The sequence below is a fragment of the Ambystoma mexicanum genome, chromosome 12 (genome assembly GCF_040938575.1).
Source record: "Ambystoma mexicanum isolate Mex_15411 chromosome 12, UKY_AmexF1_1, whole genome shotgun sequence".
Classification (NCBI taxonomy): domain Eukaryota; kingdom Metazoa; phylum Chordata; class Amphibia; order Caudata; family Ambystomatidae; genus Ambystoma; species Ambystoma mexicanum.
This window is the reverse complement of record NC_090936.1, coordinates 692,987,113-693,002,997: the sequence shown is the minus strand read 5'-3', so window position 1 is coordinate 693,002,997 and position 15,885 is coordinate 692,987,113. Positions and strand designations below refer to the sequence as shown.

The 15,885-nt window shown below is 48.5% G+C and overlaps 1 protein-coding gene across 2 annotated transcripts in view; it reads right to left on the bottom strand.

The window, feature by feature from the left end:
* Positions 1–1,751: 1,751 nt before the first annotated feature.
* Positions 1,752–15,885, bottom strand: part of GTSE1 (G2 and S-phase expressed 1) — a 1,052,868-nt gene continuing 1,038,734 nt past the window's right edge. For both annotated transcript variants that reach the window (XM_069629229.1, XM_069629230.1), the window contains exon 13: positions 1,752–2,234. In XM_069629229.1, coding sequence (XP_069485330.1) covers positions 2,151–2,234 — 84 coding nt within the window. In that variant the 3' untranslated portion in view covers positions 1,752–2,150. The remainder of the gene's footprint in view (positions 2,235–15,885) is intronic.

The following is a 15,885-nucleotide window of genomic DNA, read 5'->3' as shown; positions in this document are numbered from 1 at the left end:
GGAGTAAGAATGGTGTAGCACTCGCTAGACTGTTCCACTTAGGCAGATGTTTTATGATGATATCTCCAGCACTCTGAAGATCATAGAGAACCGGCCCTACAAGCCTGAAGTCCTTTGAGGACAGACTTAATTGCAGTAAGATGTATTAGGATTTCCCCTTCTGTGCTGAAAGATCAGTCAGGATAGCTTGCCACTGCTCCAAAACCTTGGCACCGGACCAGACAGTTTCTTGATATTAGCCCGCTTAAAATACCTGTAAGGTCAGCTGTGGGATTGTACCTAGACATGCGGGCAGCCTGGCATTGCAACTAGAAGAAAGCACATGCAGGTTAACATGTGTTACACTTGGAGCATTTAAGCCTTATAATGTTTAGCCCGCCTAAGACACGAAGATATATGTTGGTAACCCTCCATTGCACTTTCAACTGCTTAGGTTAGCCATTGTAAGGCAGTGGTTAAAGTGTGATATCAAGGATACCTGCATACGAGTCCTTTGGATAGCATTTATAGATGATAGGTAGTAAGACTATAACAGTAACCTGTCTTTTGCGCATAGAGAATTCCCATTATCCTAGTTTCTATTGTAGCCTTTGTGTCCTGCCTGAAATTGTTTCTAGGATAACCAGTCTATTTATTGCACTTGGTAGACTCGAGTGTAGTCTGTCCATGGTGCATAGAAAAGTCTACGAAGGTAGCTGGCTATCTTCCCCACAGATGATCGGATGAGACAGCGCCATTAGATAAGCTCCATCTGAGGTTGTTTGTATAAACACACCACTTCAGTGGACAAGAGGTATAATAAGGCCCTAGGGGTGTAGTTTACTTATACCCAAGAGGAGGAGCTGCAGGGTATGAAGCCCCTTTCTTCACCCACTCTTCACTGGAAAATCCCACAGCAGCTTGGACTTCCAATGCTGGACCTGGGGTCTGGCCCCCAAGAGCTTATAGCCCTAAAACCACAAGGAAGAAATCCTTTGCTGCTTTTAGCCATGGACTGTTGATACCCTGGGGAAACTGACTTTGCCCTCTAAGAAACAATGAGAAAGGCTAAGTATATTCCACTGCACGCATGCAGGAAGCTTTTGCTGACACATTGGTATTGCAGGAGGAGGGGTGATACTTCAATTGACCATCCCCAAACATTAGGCCATTCGAAAAGCTGAAATGATTGTCAACCTCACAACCACAATGTGGCAGTTCTAGTTCAACTATACTGGCTTCCCACCATCATCCTCGATCAAATTAAAAATCGTTCACCTTGCCCATAAAATGATTCACATCTGCAGTCCTTTATACCTAGATGGTCATATAGAAGTGGCAACCTGCAAAGCTTGGTGAGTCTTACTGTGCTCTACTCTCCAAATTCACTAAACATTGTGTTGGCAGACGTTAGTTTGCTGTTCAAGCACCCTCTATTTGAAATGCTCAATACAAAAAGCTGCCAAATTCAGCTTTCCCACAAGTTGCATCTCCATGCCCCTTCAAATACATCTATCTCAAATTATTCTCTTTGTCCTCCATCAATCCATGCTCTGCTTTACCTTCTCTTTCCTTCCGACCAGGACTTCTGCCCATCTCACGTAAACATACTAAACCGACTGCTAAATTGCTTCGGGACACTAAATGTTTAATGCAGGGACACCATTATAAACTAAACAATTCCGACAGGCTGTGCCACAGTACATGTCTTTAGTTGTACGCTTTTAAAGTAAACTTGGAATGCATTTCATTGGAATGAACACTCAAAACGATACTGCTTCTACAACTTTAATTTAGACAAAAACAAAAATATATTGGTTAATCTTAAAAATATTTTGTGAAAACCAGTAGATTCACTTTTTTTAAAATTAAAAATGAGCTTGATTGAACCAAATCACTAAATCAAGTCTATTATGAACATTTTACTTTGCATAAATATACAACAGAGCTATACGCAAATATTTTTACAATAGTTGAATTGTTTAAATATGATCACAAAACAAATTAAATACTTACAGAAAGTCCAAAAATAGTCTATGAGTACTATTTACAGGAGTCACAAGACTAACGCACCAAATACTACATACATATTTTTATTTTTTGACTTTGTAATAAATTAAGGACTTGCAACGAGCGTCGCAGTCCAGTAGCGTAGGCGAGACTGAACACTTTCAGAACTTCAGCAATGGAGAAAAGAATTCCTGGTTTTCTTTGTCCGGACTCAAAAGGATGAGAGGCGATGTTAGATCTATAAGCTGGAGAAAAAAAAAAAACAAGCGTTACATGCAAAGCTTTTTAAAACACATTAGAATTGCAAGTAAAACGTGTATATAAATGCCATGTAAAGGGTAGATGGCAAATTGTATGTTCATCTTTACTTTCAATGAGTGCCCGACATCAGAATGGCACATTTGCTTTAATGAAGAATACAGAACTTGCACATTTCGCACATAATGGTGTTCAATGGCCACTTAGTTGTGCGCTAGATTTGTCAGACCATATCCAACCAAGCCAAAAGGAGAATGGGTATAAGGAGGCTGATATAAATAACAGGATTGAACATTAGGATCATCTTAACCTTTTCAATTAAATATTTTTACCTGGCCTCATCATGAATGTTCATCTACACAGTACTACCAAGTGATATCTAGTGCACAGGCTTAAGAAAGTTAGAATAGACAGAGTGCCTTAAAACAATTTAGTGTTTACGAGTTTTAGGACCAGAACTTGTGCTTTCTATCGCTTTGCTCTTTATTTTTTTACTAGTAACCGAGTACACCTATGTGTGCCAAGACACCTACCCTGTGCCTTGGAGGAAACAATATACTGCACTGCATGCAAGCTTTGCAGAAAACACAGATCTTTATAGAACAGAGGCCAAATGTGGTATAAATATAACATCTCATAATTAAGTCTTAAGAGTACAGATGTGATGGACCGAAATAAAGAATGTTCTTGAAAAAGGTTATAGCAAAGGCTATATACATAGTGAATGATTTACCTACAAAAACATTGAGAAATGCTATGCAAAAGAGCATGGAGAAAACTAACATTTTTCATCAATTATAGCAGCACTGGTAAATAAATGTAATACCCATGTCTAAATTGTCCAGATACTACATAATCTAGAATCATGTATTTAAAGTAAATTCCATAAACATAACATTGTCACATAGGACTTGCCTTGATAAAGCTTGTGTGGGCGAAATGTGCATGCACAAATAGATGGCACAAATTCTGTATCTTGTGGTAAAAGATATTCTGAATTATTTAGAAATCACACCAGGACTGGGGGCATGGCCAGGCAGTAAACATGGCAGCTGCTTCCTCATAAGGCTCGGAGGGTTGCTCTCCATTACCAGCACAGGGCCCCAACAGAATCAACAGGCCACCAGAATAATGGCTCCTGGCCACCACTGTGATCCGGTGGAGTTCAGTGAGCCTTACGCCTGCCCCAGGGGGTGAGGGAACGATCTGAAAATTGGTGCAGGGCTGAGGTGGTACCTCGCTGCCTGGTGAACGCTCATTGGGGACGCCAGAAGATTAATGCACCCTTGGTAAGAGGGAGTGCCCGGGGACAGATGCCAAAATGTATGGGAAGATCTGGGCTATTAGGCTGTCGAAAATACTCACCACTCCAATTGACAAATGCGGCTTAATCATGGACAGGCCAACCCAATAGCATATTAGAAGAGCTCTCAACCTCTGAATTGGGGAATCTAAACGAGCAAACGTTCTCCTGGGTGGCGCTGGATGCCAATAAAGCTTTCAGAAGACTTGTTTGGGGCTTCCTGGAGGAGACCCTTCTGGCCTGCAGGATTGGTCCCAATTTCCGATTGTATATTTCAGCTACGATGGCATCACCCTTTACAAATAATTAGGATAAATGTGTACCACGCAACCCATTAACTTATTGAGGGGCACACACGTCAAGGGTGCCCATTATCCCCCGCCCCCACCCTCTTACTCGTGTTTGCCATGGAGTCATTTTTATGAAATATCAGGGCAAACGCACAGATCCAAGGAATAGCGGTGGGAACAACCTAAAAATAGCGCTCTATGCTAACACGGACCTATTCCTTAGCCAGCCAAAGTGAAAAGTCCATTCCCCTACGATACAGAAATTAAGCTTTTTTTGTGTGATTTAGTTTGGTATCAAACTTTACCATCATTGTGCGATAAATGTGTTTGAATTAAACGAAGTGAGATGAAGCGAGAGGAGGAAAAGAAGAAGGAAAAAAGAATGCTGGAGAGGAAAAGAGAAATTGTGTATATGTATTTATAGTTCTTTCCGCTCAGAATGAAATCCCATCTTTCTTCTGTGTTCATTTGTTGCGATGCAAGATCAAAGTAGGTGCCAAACTGCTTGCGTTGAGTTGCAAGAGACACATTCCATCACCAAATGAAATATGGTTTCCGGGATAGCGATAGTAATTTTGTGATTTGTCAATCTGTCTTGTTATGGTAAGGTATGAGTTTGTCGGTAGAATGTTCAAACAAATTCTTAGAAATGTTGATCTGATTGATTGGTCTGGGAATGTTAGCAGATATGGCTGTGGCTCATGTATTCTTCTGTTGTCTTTGCTACATTGTAGGGTTTGTTTGTAGCTGTTGTTCAATTGAATAGTTTGAATCCAATCATTCTGCATGAGTTTTGTTTTGGCATGTTGGGGGCGCATGATTAAGAGTTCAGATATCTCATGCTGTTCCATTTCTTTGACGATCGAGTTTTTATATTTTTCTAACACCATGTTGTTAAAGGTGTTTGGCTGGGTTTTCAAAATTTGAATTGCAGCAGTTTTCTCATCCGAAAGTAGTTTGCGATAGAGGTCTAATCTTTTCCAAGATACAATGGAACCAATAGATTGTGTTGCTAGTTCAAATCGTATTCTCAGCATTGGATATGATTGTGGGAGGTGGAGAATCTTTCGCCAAAAGGTTAATTCAAATTTCATCGTTTATTTTTTCAGTGTTAATCAGTGCCTCTGTTCCGTATGTTATGATTGGGATGAAGTTTAGTCTGTAATAGGCAATGATTGGTTTGAATGAAAATGTTCCATATTTCCTATGGAGTATGCATCCTTGGCGTGCCAATGTTTGAGCCTTTTGTTCTACCATATCCAGCCATTGTTCTTCCTTCTTGGATTGGTTGATTAGAATGCCAAGGTATTTGAATGTTACATTTTCTAATCGGATTCCACTGATGTTGAATTGAGGTTGATGTATTGTTTTTGCTTGTGGTTTAGTAAGAATCATAGTCTTTGTTTTTGAGATTTTGATTGTGAGCTCGTTTTTGTTCATGTAGTTGCTCAGTAATGTCAAGGCAGCTTGCAATCCAGAGGGAGTTTTGTCAAGCAGGATAATATCATCCGCATATGCCATAATAGGAACAGGAGTTGAATTTATTTTTGGCGGATTAGTTTGGGTGCTGGTCAAGTGTTGTTCGATGTCGGATGTAAAGAGTTGCTGCAAGTGGGCAACCTTGCTTTAGTCTGTTTGATGTCGTTATTGGCTTGGTGGTCATACCTGGTTTTGTTAGTTGTACTTTTATTGAAGTCTCTGAGTAGATTAAGATGATTGGTTCCAAGATGTTCGAGGGGCAGTTCCATGATTTGAGTTTTGCCAATAGTCTGTCGTAATATGGCGTCAAAGGCCATCTTCAGATCGATGAATGCAGCATATATTGTGGTCTTATTGTTCATGGCTTCATGTTTGATAAGATGGAGTAGGTTGATGTTGGTACCAACATTGGGCGTAAAGCCTGCTTGCCGTGTTGAAATCCTGCTGTTTGTAGTGCTGTCTTTGAAGTGCTGTTGCAAACAGTTTCCCAAGAGGGCGGAAATTCTGAGGTTGGTTGCGGGGTCCTGGTTTGTAAATCGGGACAATTTTTGCTGATCTCCAAGAGGTTGGAATTTGGTGGAGTGAGTTTATGATGTCTATTATCTGACACATGAAGTTGCCCATGCCAGGGGATCTTGCTTCAGTACGGCATTTGAAAGTCCATCGGGACCAGGAGCTCGATGTATTTAGGTGTTTGATCATACATAACAAGCCGTCGTATCTTGCACTTACTGTCCATGTTGCTTTTTTGTTGTTTGATTCTTCTACAAGTTGAGACGAACGGTCTGCGTAAATGTTTGAAAAATGTGTAATCCACGTTTGTTGCGGGACTTTGGCTATTAGCTTGTGCTGTTTTTGGGAGTTGTCATTCAGAGGATTCCAAAGTTCTCTTTTGTTTGATTTGTATATCTTCATTATAGTTTCTGCATCTGTTTGTAGTAGGATTTTTTGTTGCAATATTTTCCAATTGTTGTAGGATTGTTTCAATTTCGAAATTTGTGCATTGTTTTCTGCCATTTTTGTTTTCTTCAGCTGTCTTAAAGATTTCACCAAAGCCTTTTTCTTTTCTGCTATTTCCTGATTGTATGTATGCAGATGAGTTTTTTCTGGTCAATTTTTGACTGTTTTTTGAAAAGGAAGGAGTATCCACTTGTAGTTCAGTTTTTCAAAATCTGTTTTGTCCGAAGCAAGAAGTTTCATTGGTAATAAGGCTAGTGCCGCTTGAGGAATGCGAAGTCTTGAAAATGTTCCATCAAGTTCTACTGGAACTACCTTTGGGATTGGATCTTGATTGGTGATGGAATGAGAGTGAACTGTTAACTTGTTGTGATCACTGTCGTTTGAACTTGTCGTGTGAGCTGTCTTCACTGAAATCATGTAAAGTTTGAGAGGAATATATAATCGATGATTGCCGATGAGGATCCCCTGGACCATGTTGGCACGTAGGAGCTGGAGTTGTTCATTGCGTGGTTTAGGAGGATGAGATCTCGAGTGAGTATTTCGTGCATTCATCTTGCTGCTTTTGGTGTTAGTTGATCATCAGTTCTGAGCGTGCCATTCTGGGTAAATACGTTAATGTTCAGATCCCCGCACAGTATTAGTTCTAGATGGGAATGAGTTCCGACAAGCTTGTCAATTGTAATGAATACAGCGTCAATGAAAGCTTCCGTTGTTATTGCAGCGGGGTTCCAATACAGGTTAAAAATAGCAATTCTTGTTTCGTCAGTTTTGTGGTTTTGTGTCTTCTGCATCGTCGTTATTATTGTTAATTGGATCCAGGGATTGATATTTTCGCTAGTCAGTACTTTCCATTGAGGGTTTATTTTGATTAAAGTAAGGAGTCCTGATGCTGGTCTTCCTTGTTTTTTTAACTATAGCAGGGTTGAGAAAGGTGAGAAAACCATCGCACGCTGGAGTTTCACGGATCCACGTCTCTTGAAGGCATATGATTTGGAAGTTTTCTAGGTCAGTTGAGGGATGGGTGAACAAGTGCAAGTTTCCTCTGGTGTTCCATGAGCAAAGTGACCACATAATGTCTGGTTTCATTGATTGTTATGATTGGGAGTAGAGTGAATAACTTGATACGGTTTCTGTGAAGATTCTACGTCAGATTCTTTTGAAGGGTCGATCTATTCTGCTTGTCCGACTTCCGTTCCAGAGGTGGGATTTCCTGAGTGATCCTCGATGCACGTATTCATCTGTTTTTTTGGTTGATATTTTCTTGTTGATGTAGATGCCCAGCAATTAAAGCCCAGTTTAAGGAGCTGGGCGTGTTTTGATAAGATCGGTTCTTGGTCATTTTGGTCGGAAAGTTCTGCAACAATTCTGTCAAGATGCTTTTCGTCTTTAAATTAAGTATTTAGCTAAGCCTTTGGCTACACCATTCCAGTACAAATTTCCATTGACATGGTCGAACAAGGCCTTAGAATATTTGGAGGGGGACATTACCCTGTGCAGGAGACACCTTTTCAAAAATAACGTCCCTCCTATCCTGAAAGCACTCAATGCAGACCTGACAGATGGCTCCCCCTGGAAATTTCATGGGTGGATCTATTCTGTTAAAATGAATAAATGCCAGATGATCTTCTCTTTAGCAGCATCCAAATCTACATAGCCAAAGCATTCCTTTTAAATATACAATGAAAAACTATTCCGCTTCATCCAGGAGGGGAGGGGGGTGAGGCGGACGGAGTTGGGGCAGTACACACTAGGATCCTATCCCCATAGGGTTTTATTCTAGTCTGTGTTGGGATCTCTTGGGATGTGTTAGGATCTCTGGGGGTCCCCAGTGTGTGGAGGTATCTCATGGCAGCCCAGCTAGCTTAATTGGGCAGATGGTGCATGGGCTCCACAGGCTCAGGATGTCCCCAGCTAGAGCAATCTTGCACCTGCTTCCCCTCATCTTCACTGCCATTTAGGGGCAGACTGAGCAGCTCACAGGAGGCACCCTCCTATACTCACCTTTGGCTTCTCTGTCCTGGCAAACAAGCTTTGGGGCATAAGACTGGAACTGTGCACCTTGTCAACAGTCCTGGGGAACCCAAGCTTCTCTCTGGGGTGGTCCTCAAAGGCCTTCCCACAGCTGGATTGGGGCAGCCCAGGACTCCTTCGGGACGGTTACTCGAGGTCACCCGTGCTCGTTCGAGGAGTTTAAAAATCAAAGTTTTCGATGCAAGAGACAGAACGTTATTGCTAGATAAGTCACGAGGGAACCGGCAGCCCCGGAGTTACTTTTTGGCGACTTGCTGTGTAAAGGCAAGATTTCAGATCTACAAGCTATTGGTCAGATCTGATCCAGAGGAAAAAAACTTCCAAACATGCTGGCCTGGGAGAGGGACCTTCCAGCAGTAAATTGCCTGGAAGGATGGCCGCACATCTGGTCAAGAGCACAAAAAAACCTCCTAATGCAACCTCAAGGAAAACTTGTATGTGGTGATGCTGAGATATTACCCATTAAACACCCCCCACCCCTAACATCCTCCACAAGATCACCCCCGGTATTTGCCTTTGTGTTGGTGGGGATGTGGGCACATGTGGTGGTCGTGTCCAGACTCACAGCTCTACTGGAAGATTTTGTCCAGAATCAGGGGAATCAATGGTCCGAGGCTTCAACTGAACTCACATTTAAGTGACATTTACCCGGTGGATGCTTCCACCTTATTGGGGACTGGGGAACAGCATTCTTGTTCACACAGAACCTTTGCGCAGCCTGTCTGACCCTCACGCAATATTAGAAATCCACAGATGGGTCCACCTTCAACCTATGTTTCGGGTAAGGAACAAGTTACTTACCTGTAACTGTTGTTCTCCAGCATGGGTCTGGCATGGATTCACATGCTCATGAATATTCCCCGTCGTCAGGCTGGGAATCCTCGGTAAAGAAAAAACCAGTATCAGTTTCGTTTCTGATCTGTCTTTCGTAGTAATAACCAATCACTGGTCTCTGCGTCATACTGACCACAGCCAATGACTGCCCTCTACCTAAGCACCGCCTCTGGCAGCCATCTTCAGATTTGGAAGCACGTGAAGTGGCAGTATGACCAAGTGAAGAGCCGCAGAGGGGTAGGCGGGAGGGTTCGCATGTGAATCCATGCCAGACCCATGCTGGAGAACAACAGTTACAGGTAAGTAACTTGTTCCTTCTCCAGCATGGGGTCTGGCATGGATTCACATGCTCATGAATAAATAATACATAGCAGTACACACATGCACAACCACGGGAGGTGGCAAAGGCTCAACATTAAGCATCCCATCAACTCAACATTAAGCATCTTACCTCCTCACCAGGCTCACCTCAGGCGAACAGGTTGCGCAGCACTGCTTGGCCGACCCTGGACTCCTCCCTGGAATCCCGGTCGACGCAGTAGAACTTCGTGAAGGTGTGCGTCGACCTCCACGTAGCAGCCCTGCATATGTCCAGCAGGGGCACACCAGATAGGAACGCCGTGGTAGCTGCGATCGCTCTGGTGGAATGGGCTCTCGGACGGCCAGGCAGCGGTCGGTTTGCCAACCGGTGACAGCACATGATACAGCCGGAGAGCCATCTGGAGATGGAAGCCTTCGAGAGAGCCTTCCCCTGATTGACAGGTCCAAAGTTCACAAAGAGTTGTGACGTCTTCCGAAAACCCTTCGTGCGGTCCACGTAGAACTTCAGCGCTCTAGCTACATCCAGCGAGTGCAAAGTCCTCTCAGCCGGCGACGAAGGCGACGGGAAGAACACAGGTAACACCAAGGGTTCGTTGAGATGGAAGTCCGACGGTACCTTGGGCATGAAGGAGGGGTGCGTGCTGAGCACTACCCTCGTGTCGTGGAAAGTCAAGTACGGGGCCTTGCAGGAAAGGGCCTGGATCTCTCCCACTCGTCGTGCGGAGGTGATGGCCACAAGAAAAGCTGTTTTCCACGACAGAAACTTCAACGGGGCCGAGTGCAGAGGCTCGAACGGAGGTCCCATGAGCTTGGTCAGCACCACGTTGAGCTCCCACGCCGGGGCCGGAGCCTTCACCGGCGGGAACGATCTGAACAGTCCCTTCATGAACTCTTTCACCAGACGATGAGACCACAAGGACGTCCGGCCCGTGGTTCTGGTGTATCGGGAGATCGCAGCAAGATGAATCTTGATGGACGCATGTGCCAGACCAGCTTTGGCCAGCGTCAGCAGGTACGGCAGTACTTGGGGAGCCGTAATCCGTAGAGGGTTAATCTTCTGTGCGTGGCACCAGACAGAGAACCTCTTCCATTTGTGTCCGTAGCATTTAAGAGTCGAGGACGCCCTGGCCTTTGCAAGAACCTCTCTGCAATCGGCCGGTATGTCGTATCCTCCAAACTCTAGTGCTGCAGGAGCCAGGCCTGCAAGTTCAGCGACTTCGGGTCGTGGTGGAGGATGGCGCCTCCTTCCCTGGAGAGTAGATCCGCGTCCGCCGGCAGCTTGATCGGCGGGGACGCTGACAAGTCCAGAAGTTCCGGGAACCATGTCTGCCTCGGCCACGCAGGTGCGACGAGGATCATCCTGCACCGTGACCTCTTGAGCTGGTTGACGAGCCGGATTAGCAGAGGCAAGGGAGGGAACGCGTAGAGGAACAGGCCCTCCCAGGGGAACGAGAAAGCATCGCCCATGCTCCTCGTCTGGGGAAACCTGCTGGCGAACCTCCGGCACTTGGTGTTCGTCGCCGTCGCGAACAGGTCGATCTGGGGTGTGCCCCACCGTCGGAAGAGGCGGTCCACCAGATCCTGCCGTAGTTCCCACTCGTGGCACGAGCGCAGCTCCCTGCTGAGTGAGTCGGCGATGGTGTTTTTTATCCCTGCCAGATGAAACGGCACCAGAAAAATCCCTTGGGCGACGGCCCAATGCCACAGGTCCTGCGCCTCCTTGGACAGCGCTGGGGACCTGGTTCCGCCCTGTTTCCTGATGTAAAACATGGTGGTGGTGTTGTCGGTGAAGATCCTCACCACCTTGCCCTTGAGGGACGGAAGGACCTGAGGGCCCAAAACACTGCACGGAGCTCCAGGACGTTGATATGTAGGGACTTCTCCGTCGGGAGCCAGAGTCCCCTTGCGTGCAGATTTTCGGTGTGCGCTCCCCACCCTTCCAGGGAGGCATCCGTGGTCACAGTCTCCTGGTGGGCTGGGGTCTGGAAGTCCATGCCCGCCGTCAGATGCGCGCGGGTGCCCCACCACCGTATCGCTCGTCGGAAACTCTCGTCGAGCTTGATCCTTTCCTCGAAGCTGCCCGTCGTCTGGATCCAGCGCGCATCCAGGAATTCTTGCAACGGGCGCATCCGGAGCCTGCACATGGGAATGAGGTAGATGCAGGAAGACATCATCCCGAGGAGGGACTTGATGGACCTCACTTTGGCCGCGTCGGCCACCAACATCCGTTGCACCTTGCCCAAGATGGTCCTGGTCCTCTCCTCCGACGGGGAGGCCAGAAGGGACACTGTGTCGAGCCTCGCTCCCAGAAACAGTGCGACTTGCGCGGGCACCAGGTGGGATTTGGCGTAGTTCACGGAGAATCCCAGGTCCGTGAGGAGTTGGACGGTCCTTGCCGTGTGGACCACGGCGAGCTCCCTCGTCTTGGCGCGGATGAGCCAGTCGTCCAGGTAGGGGTAGACGTGGATCCCCTCGCGGCGCAGCTGCGCCGCCACCGGTGCAAGGCACTTGGTGAATACCCTGGGTGCCGACCGTAGTCCGAAGGGAAGGGCTTTGAACTGGTAATGACGCCCTTGGACCACGAATCTGAGGAATTTGCGGTGCCCCTTTAGGATGGGAATGTGGAAGTAGGCATCCTCCAAATCCAACGACGATAGGAAGTCTCCTTCCTCCAGCTGACCCAGGACGTGCTGGAGGGTGACCATCCGGAACTTCTGCGCCTTGATGAACTTGTTCAGACGTCGCAGGTCCAGGATGGGGCGCCATCCTCCCGTCTTCTTCTTCACGAGGAAGTATCTCGAGTAGACTCCGGAGCCCCGAAGCCTCTTTGGGACGAGTTCGATGGCGCCCTTTCTGAGCATCGCCTTTACCTCCAGGAGAAGTTGAGGGACGTGAAGTTCTTTCCTGGCCACGGGGGGGGACGCGCGGGCACCTTCTTTGAAACTCGAGCGCGTGGCCCCGGGCCAGGGCGTCCAGCACCCAACGGTCGGTGGAGATGGACTCCCACACGCTGACGAAGCCCGCCAGCAGGCCTCCCACCGGGGTGCTTCGGTGGGGGCCCGACCCCACGGCCGGTTCAATCCTGCTTGGACGCGGCCTTGCCGCCTTGACCTCCTTGGCGACGACGGCGGGGTCCGCTAGACTTGCCTCGTCCTCTGTAGGCCTCTTGCGACGACGAGCGGGCCGCTTGACGGTAGGAAGCGAAACCGCCGCCGGAACCTTTGGAGGCGCCCTTGCCTCCGGCGCTCCGAAAGGGCGTCCGTCGTTGCAGGACTCCAAGGGCCCGGGCCGTCTCAGTATCCGCCTTGATGGCCTGAAGGGAATCGTCCACTGTCTTCCCAAACAGGTTGTTCCCGTCGAAGGGCATGTCCAGGACTCTGGTCTGGACGTCCTGCCGGAAGTCCGTAGCTTTGAGCCATCCACGACGTCGAAGGCAAACACCGTTGCCCAGCTGGCGGAATCCAGTGTCGGCGATGTCCGTCGCCACGGTGATTGCGTGGTCCGAGGCCACCTCACCTTCCTGTAGGATCTCAAGGGCCTCCGCCCTCTTGTCGTCCGGCAGAAAATCCAGCAGGGGAGCCATCTTGTACCAGAGCTCCCTGTCGTAGCGGGCCACGATAGCCAAGGCGTTGGCCGCTTTAATCGTCGTCGCTGCCGACGAGATGACTCTACGCCCCATAGTATCCAATTTCTTTCCCTCGCCGTCCGGCGGGGAAGTCGATGTGGAGGCCACACCCCCCCCCGCTTTCTTCCTGGCTGCCGCGGAGACGACGGAGTCCGGGGTAGGCTGCGCCCGGAGGCATAGGGGGGCCGTGTCCGGGACCCGGTACTTTTTCTCGTACCGGTCTCTTCTAGCTGGCGTCGTGGAAGGGTTCTTGAGGAGGGAAAGGCCCTCATCCCAAATGTCGTCCAACAGAGGCACTGCGAGGACCGTCTTCCTCTTGGCCTCGCGCCGCTGATAAAGGAAGCCTTCCTTTTTCTTCTCCTCAGGGCAGAGTTGGAAAAGCTCGGAAGCCCTGGAGATCATGGAGTGGAAAGATCCGATCTCGTCGGGCGGAGAGGCCCTGGTGGGAGGCGACGACGGAAAATCCTCGTCGTATGCCTCGTCGTCCGTACCCGTCGCTGCCGTGTCAGTCCCCGTATCATCCCCTCGGGTGGACGGGGAGGAGGGCTGGAAGGGGCGCGACGGTTGAAAAGGAGGTGGTGGATGGATCCTTCTTTTCTTGGTAGGGGGAACACCAGAAGGTCCCGGTTCTGGATCCCCCGACGGGAGAGGTTCCTCCGTCGGTAACGGTAGCCTCGTCCTTATCTCGGAGCATAAGGACTGTATGGCCAACAAAATGGCCGCCGAGTTGTCTTGCGGCGCTGGCAGAGGGGAATCCGACGGGCGAGCAGGGGCCCCGTCGGTATCCTCGACGATGTCGTCGTCGTCACCTGCGTCGGGGTCCATTCCGACGGGCTGGCCTTCTTCCACGCCTATGCCGTGGCTTAAGACCTCTATCAGCTCCTCTTCTGAGGTTGAGGCCGACTCTACGACGACGCCCTGCCCCCCCTTCTTCCCCACGGAGGGTTTCACGGGGGTCCTATCGATGGGCACAAAGGAAGACTCCCTCCGAGGAGGCAGGGAGATTCTGGGCCCTGAGGTCGCCACCACTGGTGCAGCCACCACAGGCTGAGCCAGGGCCGCCGCGACCGTTTCGATAGAGGGCTTGGTCGGATGGATCAAGGCCTTCACCACCTTAGGTGCGCTCACCGCCTTATCCTTGAGGGAGGGGGCACTGCCACGCTCCTCCTCTGCCTTAGAGCTTGACCGGGGCCTCTCCAGGAGCTTCGCCGGGTGCTCGGCCTTCCTCTTACCCGACCCAGAGCGTTGGCTCGTGGTTGATGGTGCCGGGGAGGGTGCGCCCTGCCTGGCGCCCGTAGAGCCCGACCGTTCGGCGCTCCCGGTGCCAGCGGACTCGCGGTGCTTGGCCTTATGTTGGGCCCCCGTCGCCGGGGCGCCCTCAAAGGTCTTAGAAGACCGCTCGGATTTCTTCTTCTTCTCGCCAGACGGGCTCTTACCCTCCAGCCAGTTGGCGAGACGTTGATGGCGGTCCTTCATGGTCCGTTCCGACATGTTGCCGCAAAACGCACAGTCCTTCTCCACGTGCGTTTTGTCCTCATGAAGGCAGTAAAGGCAGAAAGAGTGTTCGTCCTCCTTGAAGACGTTCTGCAGCTGGCATCCAGGGCAGACCCTGAACAGCTTTCCGGGCGTCGAGCTTCCCTTCTCCTGGGCCATCTCCGAGACAGGGCCTGAGAAGCTTCTGGAGTCCTCCAAAGTGTAGCTCGACGAAATCTTCACCCTTGAGGGGCACAGATGAATCCGACACGGGTCCCCGTTGATCGGATGTAGGATCGGTGGAGCTTGAGGCTCTTTTGACCGAAAGAATCGAAGTTTTTTGTAAAAAGCGCGAAAAAATAGCACTAACGCTCGAGAGCAATAGCACGAGGATCCCAACACATGAACGTGCGGTAAAAATCTGAAGATGGCTGCCAGAGGCGGTGCTTAGGTAGAGGGCAGTCATTGGCTGTGGTCAGTATGACGCAGAGACCAGTGATTGGTTATTACTACGAAAGACAGATCAGAAACGAAACTGATACTGGTTTTTTCTTTACCGAGGATTCCCAGCCTGACGACGGGGAATATTCATGAGCATGTGAATCCATGCCAGACCCCATGCTGGAGAAGGTATGGTAAACTTTGGCATCTCAAAAGATTAAAGGCACCTTTAGAAATTCCCTTCCAAAATTCTCCAGAACTTGGCATCCAGGGTGACATTGCCGGCATTCACTAGATGTTCCTCCCAAAGCCACTAACGCGTGTCAACTTTCCTCATTTTAAACAGCCAATGTGCCTCGACTATAGGTATCGGGGACACCCATTAGGGTTGGGCGTAGGACTCGGACCCCAGATGGGAGCAAACTTGTTTGTTTCTTTGTGCACCGTCCCTTCAGCAGGCTCCAGCACAAGCGTGCAATTTTACTTCCACAGATTTTCTGGAACTTTTCTCCTGATTTTTGTTTTCAATTTATCCACGAAATCTCCTTGCAAGCATTAGTTGTGCCATTGAACCCGGTTTATTACATGTATGCTGCAATTCAGAAAACAAATAAAAATGGAGTTTAAAACACCTGCACAACCGTGCATAAAGTTCAGTGTTTTAGATTATGCCTTAAAAAAATCTAGGCACCAATATTAGTGTCCGGATACACATTGTGCTTAGTAAAAGGTCTATAAACACCCAGGTTGCTACCCCACTGCAAGCATCCAGCAATTAAACGTCCCCAATAAAAACACTAAAGGCTACATTTGGCCTGGTAGAAAAACCTGAGCCACGTAAGTCATGTGCTCAGCATCTGATAAAGAATCCACGCAATCCA